At 43.0% G+C, this 19,663-nt stretch overlaps 1 protein-coding gene across 1 annotated transcript in view; it reads left to right on the forward strand.

Moving 5' to 3' along the window:
- Positions 1-13,707: 13,707 nt before the first annotated feature.
- Positions 13,708-19,663, forward strand: part of LOC146857287 (uromodulin-like) — a 102,279-nt gene continuing 96,323 nt past the window's right edge. Inside the window, exon 1 of the mRNA XM_085647031.1 lies at positions 13,708-13,931. Within this exon, the coding sequence (XP_085503157.1) occupies positions 13,708-13,931 (224 nt within the window). The remainder of the gene's footprint in view (positions 13,932-19,663) is intronic.

Genomic DNA, 19,663 nt, shown 5'->3' on the forward strand with positions numbered 1-19,663 from the left:
CGGGGATAAATCTGTGTTGTCGGACTGATACTATTTTATGGATTATAGGTGCTAATCGCCCTGCAAGGAGTTTGGAATACATTTTTGAGTCTCCATTAATCAAGGTTATTGGGCGATACGATCCCATTTCCTACGGATTTTTATTTTTCTTCAGGAAGATCATTATTTTTGCTAAAGACCAAGACGGTGGTGGGTTTCCTCCCTGAACTATGGACTTAAAAAGTTGTAGCATGATAGTTTTTATTTGTTCTGCAAATTCAAGGAAAAACTCTGTAGGGATTCCATCTACACCTGATGCTTTGCCAGCGGTCAAGGATTTCATGGATAATAGAATTTCCTCCCAGCAAATGGGAGAGTCCAGTAAATCCTTATCTTCTTGTTCGAGGTGCTCGGCCAACTCGTTATCCAGATAGTCTCTAGCATCCTCTTGCCCTCCTAACGGTTCCTCATACAGTTTTTGATAGAACATTTGAAAAGCAGTTCTAATATCGAGTTCTTCTAATCTCAATTCACCATTCCTATCATTTATAGCTTTTATCATATTTCCCGTCATCTCCTCCCTTGTACGAACAGCCAGCTGGTGCCCTACTTTCTCGCTGAGTTCATAAGTTTTTTCTTTGTATATCATAGCTTTGGTGATCGCTTTTTCCGTAAGTATATCAGATATCTTATTTCTAGCGATTGCAACTTGCGCTAGTCCTTCAGAACCCAGACCTGTTTGTAAAGCTAGTATCAAATCTGCTTCAGCTTTATTCAAATTCTGATATAAAGAGGCTAGTTGTTCTTTACCTTTCTTGTTAGTGCGTACTGAGAATTGCAAAGTCTCCCCTCTGATGCCAGCTTTCATTGCATCCCAAACTACCTCGACAGGAGCACTGCCCATGTTTATTTCTAAAAAAGATGGTAGCCACTCTCTCATAACAGTACAGTACTCCTCCTTTTTTAAAAAGGCTCTTTCAAATGTCTAAAGGTTTCTAGTATGAATAATATTACTACATGCAATATTCAGTTCTAAAGGGTTATGGTCGGATAATACCCTTGGGTGCTTCCTCATAGTGCAACCATCCCTGATGGAATTCGACAAAAGAATATAGTCTAGACGGGCATGACGAGAATGGGGATGGGAAAAGAAAGTATATCCTTGGTCTCTAGGATGACCCAATTGCCATCCATCCAGCAGGCCATGTCGTTCGCACAAGTCTTTAAATGCTCTAAAGACTTTAGGTTTTCTCCCTTGATAGTTAAGTAAAGGACCGGCGGTCCAATCTCTGGGTAGGTGAAGGTTTAGATCACCACACACAATAAGAGGCAAGGGCCAATGTACTAATTCATTAGAAATGCTTAGAAGGGTATCAGGGTCATCTCCTAGATTCCCATAAGCTGTACATAGGGTAACCATATTCTGACCACTATTGTAGCGGCCCTCAGCAATGGCCCATCTCCCAAGTTTGTCTGCAAGTGATCGACTAAATTGTAAGCCCCCTCCTTTAGCCAGAATGGCCACTCCCTTCGTACGAGTTCCCTGGGTGGATGCAGCTATAAGTTGAAACCCCAAGGATTTCAACAGATGTTGTTGGCCTCTCTCTATATGGGTCTCTTGTAAGCAAACTATATTAGCTTCCATGGCTTGGAGACCTTCTGCTACAATTTGTCTCTTTTTTAGGTCATTGAGCCCGCAAATATTTAGAGATACAATTCGTAGTCTAGCCATCTATATTATGAATCTTACGTCGTGTAAGAACGATAGTTGTTATTTTTAACCGCCATGCTCTTCCTCCCTGGCCCTTGATCAGCTCTTTAAATCCTACTAACAAATGTATTTCTTTTGATATACTAAAGGTACTCCCTTCACTGATTGTCTTCTCTTGGTCTTCCCCCCATTCCAACCCTTCCCACCCTTCCCTCCCTTCCACCTGTTTGCCCACCCCCCCACCCCCCTTACCACCCTATGAGGCGTCCTGGGTCCTGGGTATCCAGGTGTGGGCGTCGGTATGATCAGTGCGCCTGCGTTTGCCCCGTTGCCTAATTAAATATACCCTAGATATATCGACTAGAAAGCGTTCAGCATATTGCGTTGCATATTAAAGAACAATCCCAAATACACCAGATATTAATATCATATTTGTATATCAAGTTTTTCGTTTGCCATCCCCGACCCCTTTCCATGGTATGACCCCAAGCTTTAGCAAGATCCGCATGCCAAGCCCTTTACATTTTTTTTTATTTTTTTTTCTTTCTTCTTTTTTTTTCTTTTTTTTCTTATTTGTCATTGTTTTGTTTGACTTTCTCCGATATTTCCCTCAGATACGCCTCCGCCTGGATTTCACTTGAAAAACTTCGCGTTGTTCCCCTGAAGTTAATTTTTAAGCGAGCCAGATTTTGCAAATATACTGAAGCTCCAATTTGTTCAAAGGGGGTAAAAAGTTGTCTCATTCGCCATCGGCGTTCGACAGTTGCATGTGCAAAATCTGGTCTGACAAAAACATAAAGCCCTTGTGTTCTTTTTTACTAGTAGGCCTTGCCAGATCATGTATAGCTTCGCGCAATGTGAAATGGCCAAAATTAACTAGCATAGCCCTCGGATATTGAGGCGGATTGTCAGAGCGTTTTGGTAAAGTAAGAGGAAATCTATGGGCTCGTTGAATTTCTCTGTCCATATCCCATGAGCTGAGTTCCGGAAATACAGATTTAAGAAGGTTGACCACGAAGCCCCTTGAATCACTTCCTTCTGCACCCTCAGGAATCCCTAAAAAGCGTAAATTATTTCTCCTTGCTCGGTTTTCGTGATCTTCAACCTTGGCCATTAGGTCTTTTAATATGTCATCTTGTTCCTTAGCCTGGGATTTAAGCTTGCCCACATCAGCTTCTAAATTATCTGTACGTACTTCAGCACAGCTCATTCTATCAGAGATCTCCGAACAGGTATTCCCCACTTTATTGATAGCCCCCTCAAGTTTTTGAATAGCCAGATGATTCCGATGGCTATCTTTTTTTGCATCTTTGTGAAGGATTTTGATTGAGTTAAGGACTTCCCTCAGCGAGGGCTCCGCTGCTGTTCCCGATCCACTGCCATAATTCTTTCGCATTTGCCCCCCTTCTTCTTCAGGTTTACTCATGATGATCTGCCTCCGTTCAGGTTCGGCTTTTGATGTTAGGTGGGGGCTCTTGCGAGTCGATTTAACTCTGCTTGAGGTTGGCTCCGTATTGCTTCCCCGATCTGTTGTTTCCTCGTCGATTAGTTTACATTGTCTCTTGTTTCTAGTTCTTTTCTTTTCAATCTTTTTTCTGGGCGTTATGTCTTGTCCTGATTCATTCATATTTTTTAGATTCATGAAGTCTGATGCTTCCGGGCTTAGTCCTTCAGATTTAGAGTCCTCGCTAGCTTCACTCTCCTCGCTTGGCTCGCTGGAAATGGAGACACCTGTTTCGTACAAATCCGAGTCTGATTCTTCGGAACTTGTGTCGTTAGCTAGTTGGGGATTTTCCCCCGAGGGGTGTATTTGTAGTTCTGAAGGAGCATAGGCGTGGTTCTCTCTACCTGCCTTACGTTTCAGGCGACTCTCGTTATGATCCAATGTAATTGTGCCAGCTCTATAACCTTCAGCATCGGGGCATGTGTCCACATTTGGATTTTGACTGGGACCCGTAGTGAATTTGTCCCCTGCAGCTCCCGATTCCAGGCGCGCTGCCAAGTCTACACCGCCATAGACTCCCTCTTGCTTGTCTTGATGAGGCTTTAATTTCTGAAATTTCTCATTATTAGAGCCAGTACATAGTTCATCCTTAGTGAGAGGGCTAAATAAATTGTCTATCCTAGGCTGTGAGTCTATTGATTGACCAGATGATTTGGCCGCAGCCTTCAAGTTTTTGATAGTTTGCATCCTTTTTGCCTTTTTCTCTAGTAGCGCATCTTCTGTTTCCTTTCCCAGCTCTTTCTCCTTCCCTTTTCCTTTCCCTTGATCGTTATCTTTATTTACATTCTTATCTGCATCACTGTTTTTAGTTTTTATGTCTTGTTTTTTAGCTGTTACTTTGCCATCTTGTTTCCCCTTGTGGTTTTCCTTTGCCCGGGACCCCCTAGTTTCTGGTCGTCTTTGCGAGTCTTTTGCCATCTGCGGGCATTGTTGGTTTCTCGTACCTTTAATAATTCCCTGGCTTTCTGTCCGTTCTAGTTTCTCCGACTTCTTTTCCAGGCTTTCTGGCATCGCCGTGTCCTCCGTGTCCTCAGACTGAGTCAGTTGTAGAATATGTATGGCTTGTGACGAATGACTTGTACCTTGGGGGGGTTGTGGATTTAAGGGGACCTGAATGTCTAGTACAGCTTTTTCTTGGGTAGTTTCCGATGTCAATAAGTCGTTTGCCGGATCCTCTTTGCCCTTCCCTGATCTCATGATATCGGCCATACCCGATGCCCGTACTAATCTAAAGGTCTGTGGGAGTGGCAATGGTATTGTCAATGAATTTAGCTGCCTTGGCTTCGATGCTAGTTGTCTGAATATCTTTTGTCTATTCTTATTGGGTTTTTCACCAATACTTATACTCAGAGAGCTATATGCTCTTTCTCGAGCTGCCCCAATTTCAATTTCGATTCCTGATTTCGTATCAATAACTAAATTAATAACAAATTGTGCCACACTTTCAGCAGCTGCTGATGTATTAGCACGTGTTCCTTTGACTTCTTTGGATCCTTTAGCTCCCCTGACTCCCTTGACTGTCAATCTTTTTTTAGTCGCGAAGGGACCTGTCTTTTTGAGACATTTCAGGTATATAGGGTGAAAGTCTTGTTGGGCTAGTATTGGGTCGGTCATGCGCGTTACCAGAACGGCCCCCGGCGTCCCCAAGCGACGCTTACTTGTATTCTTTAACCCCTTCGCCGCGGCAGGAATTCCGGCCCGGCGCTGGGGGGGTTTGGGGGCAGTTGCGGTGGCGCTGTGCTCGTGACGTCTCCGCCAACTGCGCTAATCAACCGCACAGGCAGGGAATTAGCGCCGCGTGGGCGGAGCGGCCGCCAACGGCCGCAGCATGACGGAACCACTCCGTCATGAGCACACGGCACCCGTGGCTCATGACGGAGTGGTTCCGTCATGAGCACGGAAAGGGTTAATTCTTTAATTCTTGTATACTTGAATTCTTGTGTTCTTGTGTTCTTATGTTCTTATGTTCTTGCATTATGTTTTTGCGCTTATTCAGCCCCCTTTTTTTTTCTCTTTTTTTTAGCCCCCTGATTCAGACTCAGCCCCAGCCTCAGACTTCAGACTCTAGCTAGATTAGAGACTAGATCAGGCCAGGTTCAGGTTTCGGATTCAGATTCCCATCAGGTTCAGGTATATATAGATATAAATGTATTTATAATAACAGTATAATAGCAGTATTATTCAGTATTATTCAGTTACAGTTACAGTTCAGTTCAGCTCGAATTGGTTTCCTTTATAAACTTCCTCCCCCAGACTTCTCCAGATTTCCAGCTCAGTTCTCTCCGGTTCTGTACTCTTTTTTTCCCCTGACCTTTTTATCCTTTTTATCTTTTTCCTTTTCTTTTATCCTCTTTCAATAGGGTTTTTTAGTCTTTTATCCCACACGATCCAATAGTTCTGTCAGTATTTTACTAAATCTTGACTGACAAGCCAGCCAGCCAATGACATTGGCCTTGTCTTCAGGCAGCGTATGTCGAGTAGCGTGCAGAATGTGCCTCCTTAAGCACGTCCTACAGTGTTCGGCGATGAGATGTCAGTCAATCAGTCAAGCAGCAGGCAGGCAGACTGACAGGCGGTAAGCAGGTCGGCAGATCCAGCCGGAGAAAGGCTTCTGCGCTAGAGTTTTCGCTGTGGTGAGTTGAGTATGAGGTTTGAGCTGTGAATGTGAGCGTGAGCGTAATGCAAGTAATTGTAGCGTATTAGAGGGTCTCGTCTCGTCCCAGGTTAGAGTTAGAGTTAGAGTTAGAGTTAGGATTCCGGGACTCCTATCTTACTCTCCCCCGGCGCTGATTTCAGCTTCGAGTGCTCAGTGCTCTGTGTGCTCTGTGTGCTCTTCGGCTTCATATCTCCGGGGGCCTATAGCATTTTTATTCTGGGGGCTCAAAGGACTCGAGGGTGACGAATTATTTTAATCACGCACCATATTTCGAGTGCTCAGCCAGCAACGTTATATCATCAAATCATCGTCAGTCATAAGTCACGGTTAAACCCTGTTTAAAGATTTCCAGTGTCTAGAGTAGACCATAAGAAAGGGGGGTCGCCTGGAACTCTGAATTATCTCAGCCAAAGAAGAAGAGAAACCTTTCGCTAAGAGATTGGACTTCTCAACTACCAAACTGACAGTATGAGCTATAAAGGGAATGGAGAGATTTTGAGAGGAGAGGAAAATATCAGAAGTACCCATGGGGAAGCAGTGCTAGGGACTTCAGAAGAGGAAGACCTCCAAGGCCAATACTGAACCACCAGTATCAGCCCACCTCCCAGAAGGAATTTCTGGAGAACTCTGTGAATCAATTGAAAGGGAGAAAGGCATACAGACGATGTCTTGGACACTTTATAAACCAATGCATCCATTCCCTATGCTTTCTCTTTTGGAACCTGGAACAGTATCTGCGAAGTTGGACATTTGCTTTTCAATGCAAACAGATCCACAAAGGGGGTACTGAAAAGCCTGCAAATATTCCAAAAGGTCACTCTGGACAGGGTTGAATCCTGGAATGGAGGAAATTTCCTGCTCAATATACAAATCCTCTGACATGAAATGCTGCTGCGTCCCAAAAGTTCTTCTTTGCCCATAAGCAAATGTACAGCTATTTGATTGAGACTCTCAAACAGCAACAGTGTTGTCTGTCCTTATCAGCACGTTCCATTGCATCACGCTGATATGGAAGACTCTCATTGCCCTGAAAATCACCCTGAAAATCACCATGACCTCTGCCATTCTAGAAGGAACCAGCTGATATGACTTGTCCTGAAGGGTCCCTTCCCATCTTATGGCACTGCAATCTATTGTGATAACTACAAGAGGCTCTTGATGCATACCCATGTCCCTGGAGAGGTTCCCAGCGATCAACCACCAACTCAGATTGCCTCCGAGCTCCTAAGTCACAGGGACAACTTGGTCAAGGCAACTGAAGCCGGAGACCACTAACTGTTGAGATGCTATACTAGAGGCCGAAGGTACAGTCTTGCCTATTGGACTGTGTGTATGGATGCTGACATGTTGCCTTGAAGTTCCAACCAAAGGCTGGCTGAGCCTCGTCTCTTGATAACAAATCCTGCAGAACTGCTGAAGGTGATTCATTCTTGCGGTTGATTCCCTCAACTGGCAAAAAAACTCTTGTGAAGACTCCAGAGTTTAGACCTTATAAAGACCAGATCTCGAGTTGGGGTTAGCTGACATTTGGGTAGATTAGAATGAAACTGCAGCCGGGTTTTATGTGTTGTTCCCAAAACATCAGTAATTGATCCTTTGAGGCAGCATGCATTATCCAATTGTCTAAATATGGAAAGAATGGCATCGCCAGCAAATGGAGATGAGCCACCACCAGAGCAAACATATTCGGGAACATTTTTGGTGCCAATTTGAAGCTGAAAGGAGGGACCTTGAACTTCAAATATTAGTCCAGAACTGCAAACCTCAAGAACTTGTGGTGAAACTTGGCAATCGGAATATGAAGATTTGCATCCATCAGATCCAGTGTGCCAGTGTGATAAAGATGTTATTTTGAGGAATTAAAGGGATTATCTTCTGGAGTTTCACATTTTGAATTGTATGGTCTTGATGAATGTACTGAGTATTTTCAGGTCTATCACCAGCTGGTAACCTCCTGATGACTTTGGAACCAGAAATACAATGGGTTTAAACTAATTGACCCCTCTCTCATCTAGGGACCTGGACAATTGCTCCTTTTCGCTGAAGGCCTAGGACCCCTTTCAGTAGAGACTCCTTCTTTGATGGATATTGAGACAAAGGAAAGGAAATGGCCCCTGTAGATTTCAGAATTAAGGAAAAGTCTATCCTGCACCCTTTGGCAACAACTTGAAGAACCCATTTGTCCGAAGATATTTCTTGACATTGAGAAATGAACTACTGAATCTGACCTTCAGCCAGTAATGATGATATATCTTCCTCCTAGAAAGGATTGCTGCCACTTGACATTGGATTCTTGCTTCTGTTTTCGAAAAGATTTGAAAGAGTATTTTGCCTGAATCTTCAAGGACTGCTCATGAGTCTTCTGCCTCCTAGAAGGATGACAAAAGGAGGCTCTCAATTTCGAGGAACTGATCACCCCTGGGGATTGTCTCTGAAACAAAGAAAAATATCTGTGTTCTTTAAAAAGGCAATGGAGCTTATCCTCCAACTCGGTCCCAAAGAGTCTGGAACCTTCAAATGGCATCTTGAGTTCCACTGACCACTGGGCTGCATCAGTGTTCCGATCTTTCAGATATAAGTTCCGTCTTGCTTCCACAGAAGCCCCACTTGTTAAAGCTGCTGCTCTGACCACATCGAATGATATATTGGAGAGGAACTCAATTTGATACTGAAAGTCTCCTCCAGAAGTGGGAGATAATCCAATTGCCTCTGAATAGCTGGAAATAATTTCTTAATGTCAGTAATCAGAGATTGATCTATATAAGCTCCATAAATCCCAGCCCTTCAGACAACACCTGAACCAGCAAAAACTTTTTTTATAGTAGATTTCACCTTTTTGTCTGAATCATCCTTCAGAATATTCTCCTCCACCATAGAAGTATGGCCCACCAAGCTTGCCACTTCTGAATCCATACAGAGGCTATCTGGTAACACTGTCTCCATATTTTCGAAGGGATGAAGTTTTGTCATGAAGCCTGCCAAAATAATTTTTGCAGTATCTTTCTATTCCTGCATCATCATATCTAACAAAAAATAATGAATGGGTAAACCCAAATTAGATAGCCACTGAAATTGGCTTAATAGGGATTCATCTGCAGTTCCTGGCTTCTCCACAGCTGGGTAATCCATTTAACCTCTGATATAGGTCAATAAATCCTCCATGCGCGAGCTCAGTGCCTGTCCTGCTCTGACAACAGACTCTCTTTGCCTATGCTTTAAACTGCAGGGAGAGAAAGAAAACAATAGCTGCTTCCCCATACTCAACGCTGTGGATAAAGACACCTAACCTCTTGCAAACTGAGTATCCCACCGACCTGGTCTAGGTATGCTGCTCCCTCTGCAGAGAATACAACCCTTCAAGGACCTGCAACAGAGGATCGCTAAGCCCCAGAAAGCACTCCAAGTCCAGCAGATGCCTACCTTGCTTTGTTCTAGTGCAAGAAAACAGGAGGAGTCAGGAGCGCCAGTCCTTTAAGGGCACCTACGAAGGGTGAGTGGGGATGGCTTTGGGATCCTCCTGCTTTGTTCCAGGTGTGAGGAGACATTATCTCACTTGTAATGACTATGACAAGGATGAGATGGATGAAGCATAATAAATAATACTGGACGGTAACCAAGGCATTTCTTTTTACAGGTTAGTTTTCACCTCATATTAGACAAACTGTTGTAGGGCAGGTATAATCTGCATACTTTAGGTATTCTGGGTCGACTCATCATAACGAGGTCTGAAGTATATTTGTGATCCCTGTTTTGGTACTGATTTCACCAGCTCTGAGCCAGCGGTCGGAAAAGCATTGATAGGGATCGCAAAGGGCAAGCTAGAGGTCACAATTGTAACCCCTAGAAACCCCTACATGATGGCCATGGTCTTGAATAACTTAGTATGAATTATTTGGAAAATGATATGTTTGGGTCAACACTGCTACATAATTGTTTTATTGTTAAATATTTTTTCTCGAAGATTCACCAAGCAATAACAATTTGTAATACGTAACATTTAGGGGAAAGGATGTAGCCTTACGGCTAGAGCAGTCGACCTCAAGGCAGGAGAATCTGGTTTGAGTCTCGTCAACGATGCTCAACATCCTGTGACTCTGGGCAAATCACTTAATCTCCCCGTGCCTAATAAAAATGAATGTGCCCTTCTGTAACGAAACTGGTGCTCATGTAAAGTGCTCTGATACCCGATGTCTGTGGTCTAGTTTACGCTATATCAAACTCTAAAAGAAGAAGGAGAAGAAGTAGAACATATATAACAGTATTGTTGCATTTTTTAAATTAATAAAAGTATGTAATATGGAAAATGTGTATCATTTTATATAAAAAAAGGAGGTACAGGAGGAGAATAGGAAAGAGAAGTGAAGCCGGAAAGAATAGGAGAGAACTGGGTTACAGGAAGGAAAGGAGAAATAGTCAATTAAGTAATGATTAGTTTGAGGAGCGTTAGGCAGTAAAAAATGACCAATATAAATCCAAATTGAACTTCTGATGTAACTTTAATGAGGAAACAGTATGCCTTCTATGTTTATCACATATACATTTTCACTATGTTATGTAAGATAATTTAAATGCATCTTTCCAACATGAAAGTATAACTTTAAAAGAAAGTGAAATGAAGAGAGCATACCGCAGAGGCTTGGGAGACACATGTTCAAAGATAGGCGCCAAAGACCCTAAGAAAACATTTTGGAATGTTAACAATACATTACACTTAAAGATCATTAAGGATTAAGACCGAATAGATTACCAAAAGTTAAGAACATGAGAACAATAGTATAATAGATGTGTCAGCATGCCATTACATGTGGACCATGACCACCATAGAGGAGGAGTAGATGAGTGAAATTTAGAAATACATTCTGGTATAATAATAATATCTTTATTGTACATAACAAATTGAGATTGTGTAATATTAGCAGATTTGGAGCTATTGAATATTTTATGCCACCTTCCCATAATAGTTCAATGGAGTTTTTAGTTTGCACAGAAGTAGGCGACAATAAAGTTGTATATATACAAGCAGCTTTAGGAATAGAGTCATGGTAAATGGTATCCAAAGTTTCAAGCATGCAGGAGTGGGAATTTGGGAAGAGGGAATTTGTGAGTGAGTAAAATGTAATGGAGAGCAGAGGATATTAGTGTTTAAAATAAAAAGATTTGTGGCAAAATTTGAAAACTTTATCATACCAAAGCGAAGAGGAAAGGAAACATTGTTGAAAGTTGAGAGAAGCAGATAACGAAGTATCTAACTAATGTTGGAAGTATTTTAAAATATGATTTTTGGATATAAAAGTACAATTTCACTTATGAACATCATCTTTGAGATATTATTCGGCATGGACCTGTCAAATGAAATCCATCATGGAATGCATGATTCTTGAAAATCATTAATTAGGGCATGAAATAGTCAAATAAAAAAAGCAGAGCGATAAAGCTTAAAATCAGGGAGTCAATCTCCCCCTCCATGTTTTGGGCCTTTAAGTTTACAAATTGAGTTCATTAGTGAAAAGTAATAATTAGGGATCTTGAAGGGTAACATAGAGATTGTATAAAGAACACGTGGTGCAATCATCAGTTTAGATAGTGTCTAGTCTACCCACCATGATACATGCAGAGGAGACCAAGATGAGAGTAATGTTTGTAATTTTGATTTTAAAGTGGAAACATTATGACTAAGTGTGTTAGAGATAGTGGGAGAAAATCAAACACCAAGGTATTTAATTTTGGATGGACACCATGTAAAATTAGTGTTGGCAAACCTATATTGATAACAAAAGGAGTTTAATGGTAAGATCTCAGTTTTGGAAAAATTAAATATACATATATATCTTGAAATACTGGGATATAAATTGATCTCAAAAGGATCCAGTGAGGCCAGAGGATTGGAAATGTAGATAAGAATATCACCTACATAGGCTGATAGCTTAATCTCTAGACTGCTCTGTGTAAATCCAGAGATAAGTGTATTACAGAAAATACATTCAAGGAATGGTACTAGACAGAGAATAAAACTTGTCTGGTACCTCTATCCAAATTAAAGTAAGGGTAGAACGGACCACTGACAAAATCACTAGCACAACGGTCAAAGTCTAATAAGTTTATGAATGAATTAAATTTTGGACCAAAGCCCAGCCATTAAAGAATGGTGAGCATGAATTGCCAGTTGATACGATCAAATGCTTTTTCAGCATCTAGAGATAGAACCGCAGGAGCGGTATTACTTTTTCTAGCCACCATAAGAATATCAGACAAAAAACACCCATTATCTGCAGAGAACTGGTCTGGCGGATTTGCATTTAGAGGAGGCGCAGTTTGGCAGTCATGCGGTAGGGAAAAACCAGGGCAAACACCCGGACCACCCAGAGGAAATGAAAGCAGGAGATAGCTCCATTGGAGACCCCCCGACCGAATAGCGCTAAGAGCTAAGAGGAGGATGTCAGAGAAGATCAATGCAGAGAGCAGTGTAGAGGCCGAGGTTAGCCCTAAGGCAGCCACATCAGATATGGCAGTATTGGCCGCCATGATGGTGCCAGTGAGATGAGCAAGAGACCCAGCTGTACAAAAGAAACAAGGGATTCAGACAAAAGTCGTAAATATCTGATTTCTGACTACAAAGGAGGGGGAAGGGTTTGTGGAAGGGCAAGGTGCGGCTGGACCCTCTGGTTGGGGATTAGAATACTCCAAGGACAGACCCTCAGGCATCGGCGCAGTGGGGGGAGTGCAGCAACTTCTACAACCACCTCCAATCTTAACACCAGCAGTTATCATCCTGAAAAGGGCAAATTTACCAGCAGCAGAGGCGCAAGAACTGGTGGCAAGTCCATCAATAAGAACATTGTTAGTAGAGGGATTGTGGCACGGTCTCCCTGAACCGCAGGATATACAGCACCATAGAATGGAAGCTATTTCTGCAAATGCTGCCCTCTTAGACACTGTAACGGTTAAACTACTGGATAAAGGAGGTCCTCTATGCAACTTTAATTCAACTTTTGACGCCTTCCCGGCCTTCAAAGTGGGATTTGGTGCACATAAGTAGAGCTCTCAGTCAGCTCAAGCAGCACCACAAAAGTGATGTAGTGCCTAGACTCCTGACGTTAGGGTAGCAGAGCACTTGGATGCCCCATATGCAGAAGATTAAAGTCTAGAGTGTTCAAGATGGGCAGAGAATCCAAATGGGGTTTCAACCGACATTAACAGCTTTTGAGAGGTGGTATTAAACACAATGCAAGCAACGGTGGAAGCATTAAATGATCATGCTAACAAAATGGATTTACAAGTGTAACTGTTAAATACGTTGGCAGTTTTTGTGTCCGGAATAGATGGGAAGCTGGAGAATTTAAATAACTTGATTCAAGGAGTACAACTAAGGACAGATGATGAATTCACAATGTGTACATGCAAGGAGGTCATTGATAAACTGATACAACCACCAGTGCTTCTGGAGGAAATGCTTAGACAAGTAAGGAAAGTATTGTGCACAATGACACAGGCTGCAGCACAAGTAGACACTGCGAGGAAAGCGCTCCATGTTTGGGAGAAGTGCACTGCAGAAGCTGAATGGATGCTTACGGTAACTACCCAACTCAATGAAAAGAACCAACAAAACAGGACAAACAGGCAAGAAGGCAGGATGACCCCCATCGAGAAGAGTACTCAAGAACAAATGCAAGAGCTAGTGATCATTGAGTCGTCACCACCAGATAACCTGGGAAAGAAAGCGGGCCAGGAAAGGCAGACACCAAGCCTATCCAGTGAGATCCTGCATGGCGCAAGCCCCTGTTGAGTTTGCCAATGTGACAGTGGCCCCCACATTAATGAAGGGCAAGCACGGAGCTGCAGAAAATGAATATTAAGAGAATGGAGACCATCGGTAGACTGGGATGTGCCTACAGCTCCAACAACTCCAGGTACTGGGTAAAAAAGGCCGGCAAGAAACCAAGAATGATTCTAAAAGAGGGTACAATAAGGAACAAGGAAGAGTTAGAACCAGCTCCCGTAAACAGTATGCTGGCGCGAGACAGTAACTTCTCTGCTGGACGGGGAGGCTCAGCAAACAAAATAACCAGACCAAAAAGAGGGAGGTTAGCCCCCAGCAGAACTGTGCCTCTGAGCTTGGACAAGCACAAGGGGAGAATGGCACCAGATCACAAACCATGAAGGACATGAGAATAAATTATGGCTTTAAATCAATATGCAGCACATGTGGGGAACATCCAGAATTGAGTATGGTGCATCTTGCGATGACATAAAATATTCAAGGAGGGGGCACACAAGACCAGGTCACAAGCCCAACCAGAAATATCCTTGAGAGTCTTAAGACCTCTGTTGCCCATTCAGGACCAAGGGCAAGCATGCTGTGGATTCCAGAATACAGAGCTAGAGGAACCCATGATGTACTAAATCACTCAAGTATATGAAAACTGATAAAAGGCTTGCCGAATTCTAAAATATCCTTTCGATTAAATTCCTGGCACCCGGCAGAAAGCAAGTATCTGAACCCACACTTGTTACGTTCAACTGCCCGCAGATTCACGCCAAAGTCATGGCCTGTAAAGAGCTGCTAAAGAGCTGGGGCATAAAAATATTGCTGTTTCAAGAGGGGTTTTACCCGCCCTTGCTCCAGCATTCAAATCAACCAATAAGAGATGCCAAAAGTCATATGTCACTCCGCCTGACGTAATACATGGGTTGGAAACAACAAGTACCCTCAGTTTTGAAAGGTGCAGTGGGCTGGCCCCTGTCTGCCAGGGTCTCGGGGCTAAAGATTCAAGCAGCAGATTTGCAAGCAGAGGAAGGCTCAGGGTCTAGATGGGACTCCAAACAGGGTGATTCGGATAACTGGAGCTGGTTACCATCAGTTCTAACGGTGGGAGGGCATGATTATTGAGTCGAGAATCCCCCGAAACACCACACAACAAAATATGATAAGTTAAACTTCTGCGCTTGGAACCTCGGTGGTCTTGCCACAAAAACCTAAGAGGCTATAATGCTGGAATACCTCAAGGAGTTTGATATAATCACAACGCAGGAGATCTGTGTGCAAACCAGCATCCGGTTAATTGGCTCCATTGAATTCAATAGACGGACATGCAAAACCAGCACCCATGGAAGGGTAAAAGTAGATTGGCGACCTATGTGAACTCAAAGTCATCCATTAGGGTAACGCCACTGGACACAGAGGAACCCTGGCTGCTAGCTCTACATCTGAAGGAATGGGACAAGCAGACAGCAACTCCACTTGACCTGAATAATTTTTATGTGAACCCAAGAGAAAAATCAAAAATAGGGGAAACAAATATCATGCTGCTCCTGGAGTGTAAAGGAGACAAGCAAAACTGGGAATTACCTGAGATTTTAAACTGAACCTCTTTCAAGACACATATGAGGCTAACGACAATGTGTTACAGGTATTGCCAGTACAAAGTCCTCCCATGCACAGATGCTATGACACCCTTGGGAAAAGCCTCAGGAAGGCTTGTAAAGCAGCCGGTCTGGTAATACTCAATAGACGCCTCACAAGGAACATTCCACCCATTTGGACAAGGCACTCGCATAATACGATCTCCTACCTTGATTATACAATGGCGAGCACCAGATTGTATTGGGGGGGGGTAGTCGACTTCAAAAGTGAGCATAGATCTGGGAGAGACCTCCACCCACAAAACATCTGTCGAAGTGCTGAAATGTTAATTTTAGACCAGGCATGTATAGTGCAGGTTGAAGTCCACACTGAAAATCTAAAACACCTTAAATGAATCCCAGACAATATTGGAGGCCTGGCAAGCAAGGCAGAGGGAATCCGGAAGAAAATACTAACACTTGAGAAAAATCTGATAAAGGCTTGGGAGTAACTCTATGAGACTCTAGCAGCAGGATATCCAGCCAACAACCAGAAGAAAGGTGAAAATATTACCCATAAGCCTTCCATCTTCCAGCCAAAGCCGGTTTGCCTCATCAAGTCAAGGATCAACAAAGTGCTGTGTCAACTGCGGCGGTCACCCTGGGTCCTAGCTTTACTAAAATGCCTACAAATGGAACGTAAGAGCCTTAAAAAGGTGGTATGGTTGTTAAAGAAAGAGAGATCAAAAGCATTGTGGGCATTTTTACTTTACTTCTCCAAGTAGAGCGACCTTAGTAAACGAGCTTGATAAAGGGTCCCAGAGTGGCAAACTACACAAACATAGTGGATTAAATATCTAGGAATACTTTACAAGGGAAACATAGATGACAATTCTGCCCTAGGTTTGACCCCATATGAAAAAGATTGCAGCACAAGCCTGCAAGAGTTGATGACCCTAACAAATAATGATATTGGAGTTTTTGACACTCCAGGCCAATCAATGGATCCCCCGAGATTTCTCAATGGAGGCTTTGGTAAAAATAGTCGAGAACTCGTGCCCCAGCAGCACACCCGGCCGTAATGGAATACCAACTGTGCTATTAAAGCTCAACGTCACTACTTGGGCTGGGTTCCTGAATTCAGTGTTTGGGCAAATATTGTTGATGGAAAACACCCTAACTGAAAAGCTGCAGAGAAGCAGTGATTCACTCTATCTTTAAGGGTGGGGTAGCTGCATCCCCTAACAACTACAGGTTGAGATCACTGCTCGATGTGGACCTCAAATACTTCCTGACAGTACTACTGCAAAAACTACAAGAGTGTGCAACAGAGGCAAAAAGTTCCCTCGGGGTCTGCTCTGGGAAAAACTATCTCGCTGGGGAATTCCACAAAACCTTTTGAAGGCATTCCAGCTGATATACACAAAAACATGGGTAAAGATCAAGGGGACGGGTGCCACCTATCTAGAAAGGTTAACACCTCCCTCGGATTGAAACAAGGATGTGTACAGGTGCCACCGTTGTTTAATCTGTTCATCTGGGATCTCTCAGCCTCCCTGGCAGTAGTAAATAAGTATTTTATTTAGCATAGTTACTTAAAACCATTGCTACAAAGTATCTCATGACATTTCAATTATAAGTTACAATTTTAAAAATAGTATAAAACAATTTGCTAAAAATTAGTAAAATCTGTACAAAATATTTGTTTAACAGCATCCGACTCAGTTCTTAATGACTATAATGTTGTTCTGACCAAAGTTGGTAACCAGTGATCGGCATCTTGATTTTGTGGCATTCTCTTCTTTACTTGTCTCTAATATTTTACCAGGCGGTAGTTCAGCTGCGTGTCCCCTGGTGCAAAGCATGCCATCACGGCCTGCCTCCGTGTGCGGATGCCTCTATGGTTAAAAAGTGGCTTTAAGAGCTGTTTCCATTCCTGTGTTAGTTCTTTGCACGTACAGAGCAGATGCAGCATATCCTCTTGCGCTGTGCCACACAGGCGACAGATGGAATCGGATTGTGTTTTTTAGCCAATGTGGATAGTGCTTTATGCATGGTAGCAAGCCAAATCGGTACTTCAGGAATTGTATTTTAATGGATTTGGCAAACCCTAGGGCTAGGTATTTTTGAGCAGGGGGAGAAGTGTAGGAGTTCAGGACCATCCAGCCGTGCAATCTTCTGGATAGGGCTACCTTGTTTTCGATCCAAGATTGGCTCTTTACTGTTTTCTTTGTTATTTTTTTGAGAATACAGTGGCTTATAGATGTTTCCCAAAGCTCGGGGAGGCCCAGGGTGGTCAGGCTTGCTAGTAGGTATTTTGTTGCTGGTGATATTTTTTTTTGTTGTAGTTGTAACCGCAAATACCATTTTAGGTTTCCTGGTTTTGATTTTCTTATTTTGTCCCAAAAAATAACTGTCGCACCTTGTCTTGAAAGGGTCTGTTTTTAAACACCAAACTCGAGCCTAATCTGTGCACTTTTGCAACCACACCATCCAAGATTTTGGAGTCCTTCCCCCTCTGTGCCTCGCTCCCGTAGGTTATTGTAGGCAGGAGTTTTGCACGTATTACTTCCACCAGTGGGGAAAGCGAGGGGCCACTCAGTTTGGAGTTAAGGATTCTCAATGAAATTGCTAGGGCTGTTCCCTTCTTTTTGATTGTGTCCCTTTGGGCAGCCAAAAGCCCCCCTTTGTCGATAATCACCCCCAGATATTTATATTCTTTTACTGAGTCTATGCGAGTCTTGCCTAGGGTTGGGGCCAGCACGCAGCCTTGCTCGAGACCTTTTGATGTTGGTATCTTCCTGAATAACGCTGACCCGTCCCCCAACTTTACTTGGATCCAGGTTCCAGTATGTAGATTAATTAGCAGGTTTAGTAAGGTCTGTGGTATGCCCCAGCCGGCCAGTTTTGACCAAAGTCTGTTACGGTTCACATGATAAAAAGCGGCCCAGTAATCGATAAAGCATAAGTGTAGTGGCATTTTTGTAGTCTCTGCCTTATCTATTAATAGAGCCATGGTGATTATGTATGTTACAGTTCCAACAGATTTGCAGAAGCCAGTTTGGTTGAAGGGTATAATTGAGTTGTCTTCTGCCCAGTTTTGCAATCCGTCCATCAGAGTGCCTGCAAAATGTTTTGCCTCATTATCCAAAAGGGCAACTAAACGATAATTCCTAGGCAGAGTCTTATCGCCCGACTTAAATATAGGTGAGATTATCGAGGCACGCCAGGACAAAGGAAGTAGGCCTGTCTGCCTTACTTCCATGAACAGTGGACTAAGTGCTTTTGCCCAATAATCTGTATTTTGTTTATAAAGCATAGGTGGGATTCCTTTTGGGACCGGCTCTCCTTCTTGCCTTCCCTTCTTTATATAGCTTTTTATCGTTATCAGGTGATCGTTTGTGGGTATGAATCCCGGCAATTCTCCTTGTATTGTCTCCGAGCTGGTCCCAATATGTAATAAGATATTTTCTTGGTGAAAGTGGTTTCCAAGGTAGATGGCCCAGTCCTCCTCAGATATATTTGAAGACAGACCCTCGTGTGTTGGATGGGTGAATCTTTTTATAGTCTCCCAGAACCTTGCACTGTCTTTCCACTTGGAATCTGCATGCAATTTCGCCCATAGAGAGTCCTCATTATCTCTCCTGGCCTCCCAAATCGCTCGCTTCAGCTGTTTTTTCTGCTGTTGTAGTTCAGCTAGTTTTAAGATGTTAGTTGGAGACCACCGTTCCTGCCGTAACGTATAATTGATAGTGTTTTTTATTGATCTTATCTTACTCTTTTGGATCCTGGTAAAGTTGGAATTGCCGCTGCAGCTTTGCTGTGTCCTTGATTTAATTGGGAAGGCAAATAATTTTGCCAAGGAGTTCGTATAGTTTGTCAGTTTTTCCATCTCATTGCTACCTTCACGGGATGTGAATAAAAGTGTTGCTGCTTGCTGAAAGTTCTCTTGCGTCGCTTGCACACATTTTATTTTTCTATAGTTGATTGTGGTGGTCATACCTGGCTGACCCTTCCATCTCATGAGTTTTGGCATGTTTGTGCGAAGAGTGAGCTGCTGAGGCCGGTGATCGCTGTCGGCTTTGTCACCCATACTGAATGAAAATATTTCATTAAAAAGGGTGAGAGACAAAAACATAGAGTCTAGCGTCGAGTTTTTGGTTAGTGAATGTTGGGTGAATGCCGGAGGAGTGTCACCTATGCTTCTACCATTCACAACTCTGAGGTTTAGATGTTCAAGATCCTCTATTAGGCTCTGATCGGTTTTTGTAGGTAGTTCTGATGAATTGTTACGCTGTTGTGGGATGTTCCATAGGTGGTTCTGTATCATTACTTCCTCCACTAATGATGAGCCAAGTAGATGTAGGTTAATATCCCCTGTGAGTATTGTATCTGGTGTTTTGATCTCACTAATGCAGAGCTCTACAAAGTTCGCCAATTGTTTGCATCCTTGATTTTCCTGTTGGGGTGGATA

Source organism: Triturus cristatus, chromosome 3_2 (genome assembly GCF_964204655.1).
Source record: "Triturus cristatus chromosome 3_2, aTriCri1.1, whole genome shotgun sequence".
Classification (NCBI taxonomy): Eukaryota; Metazoa; Chordata; class Amphibia; order Caudata; family Salamandridae; genus Triturus; species Triturus cristatus.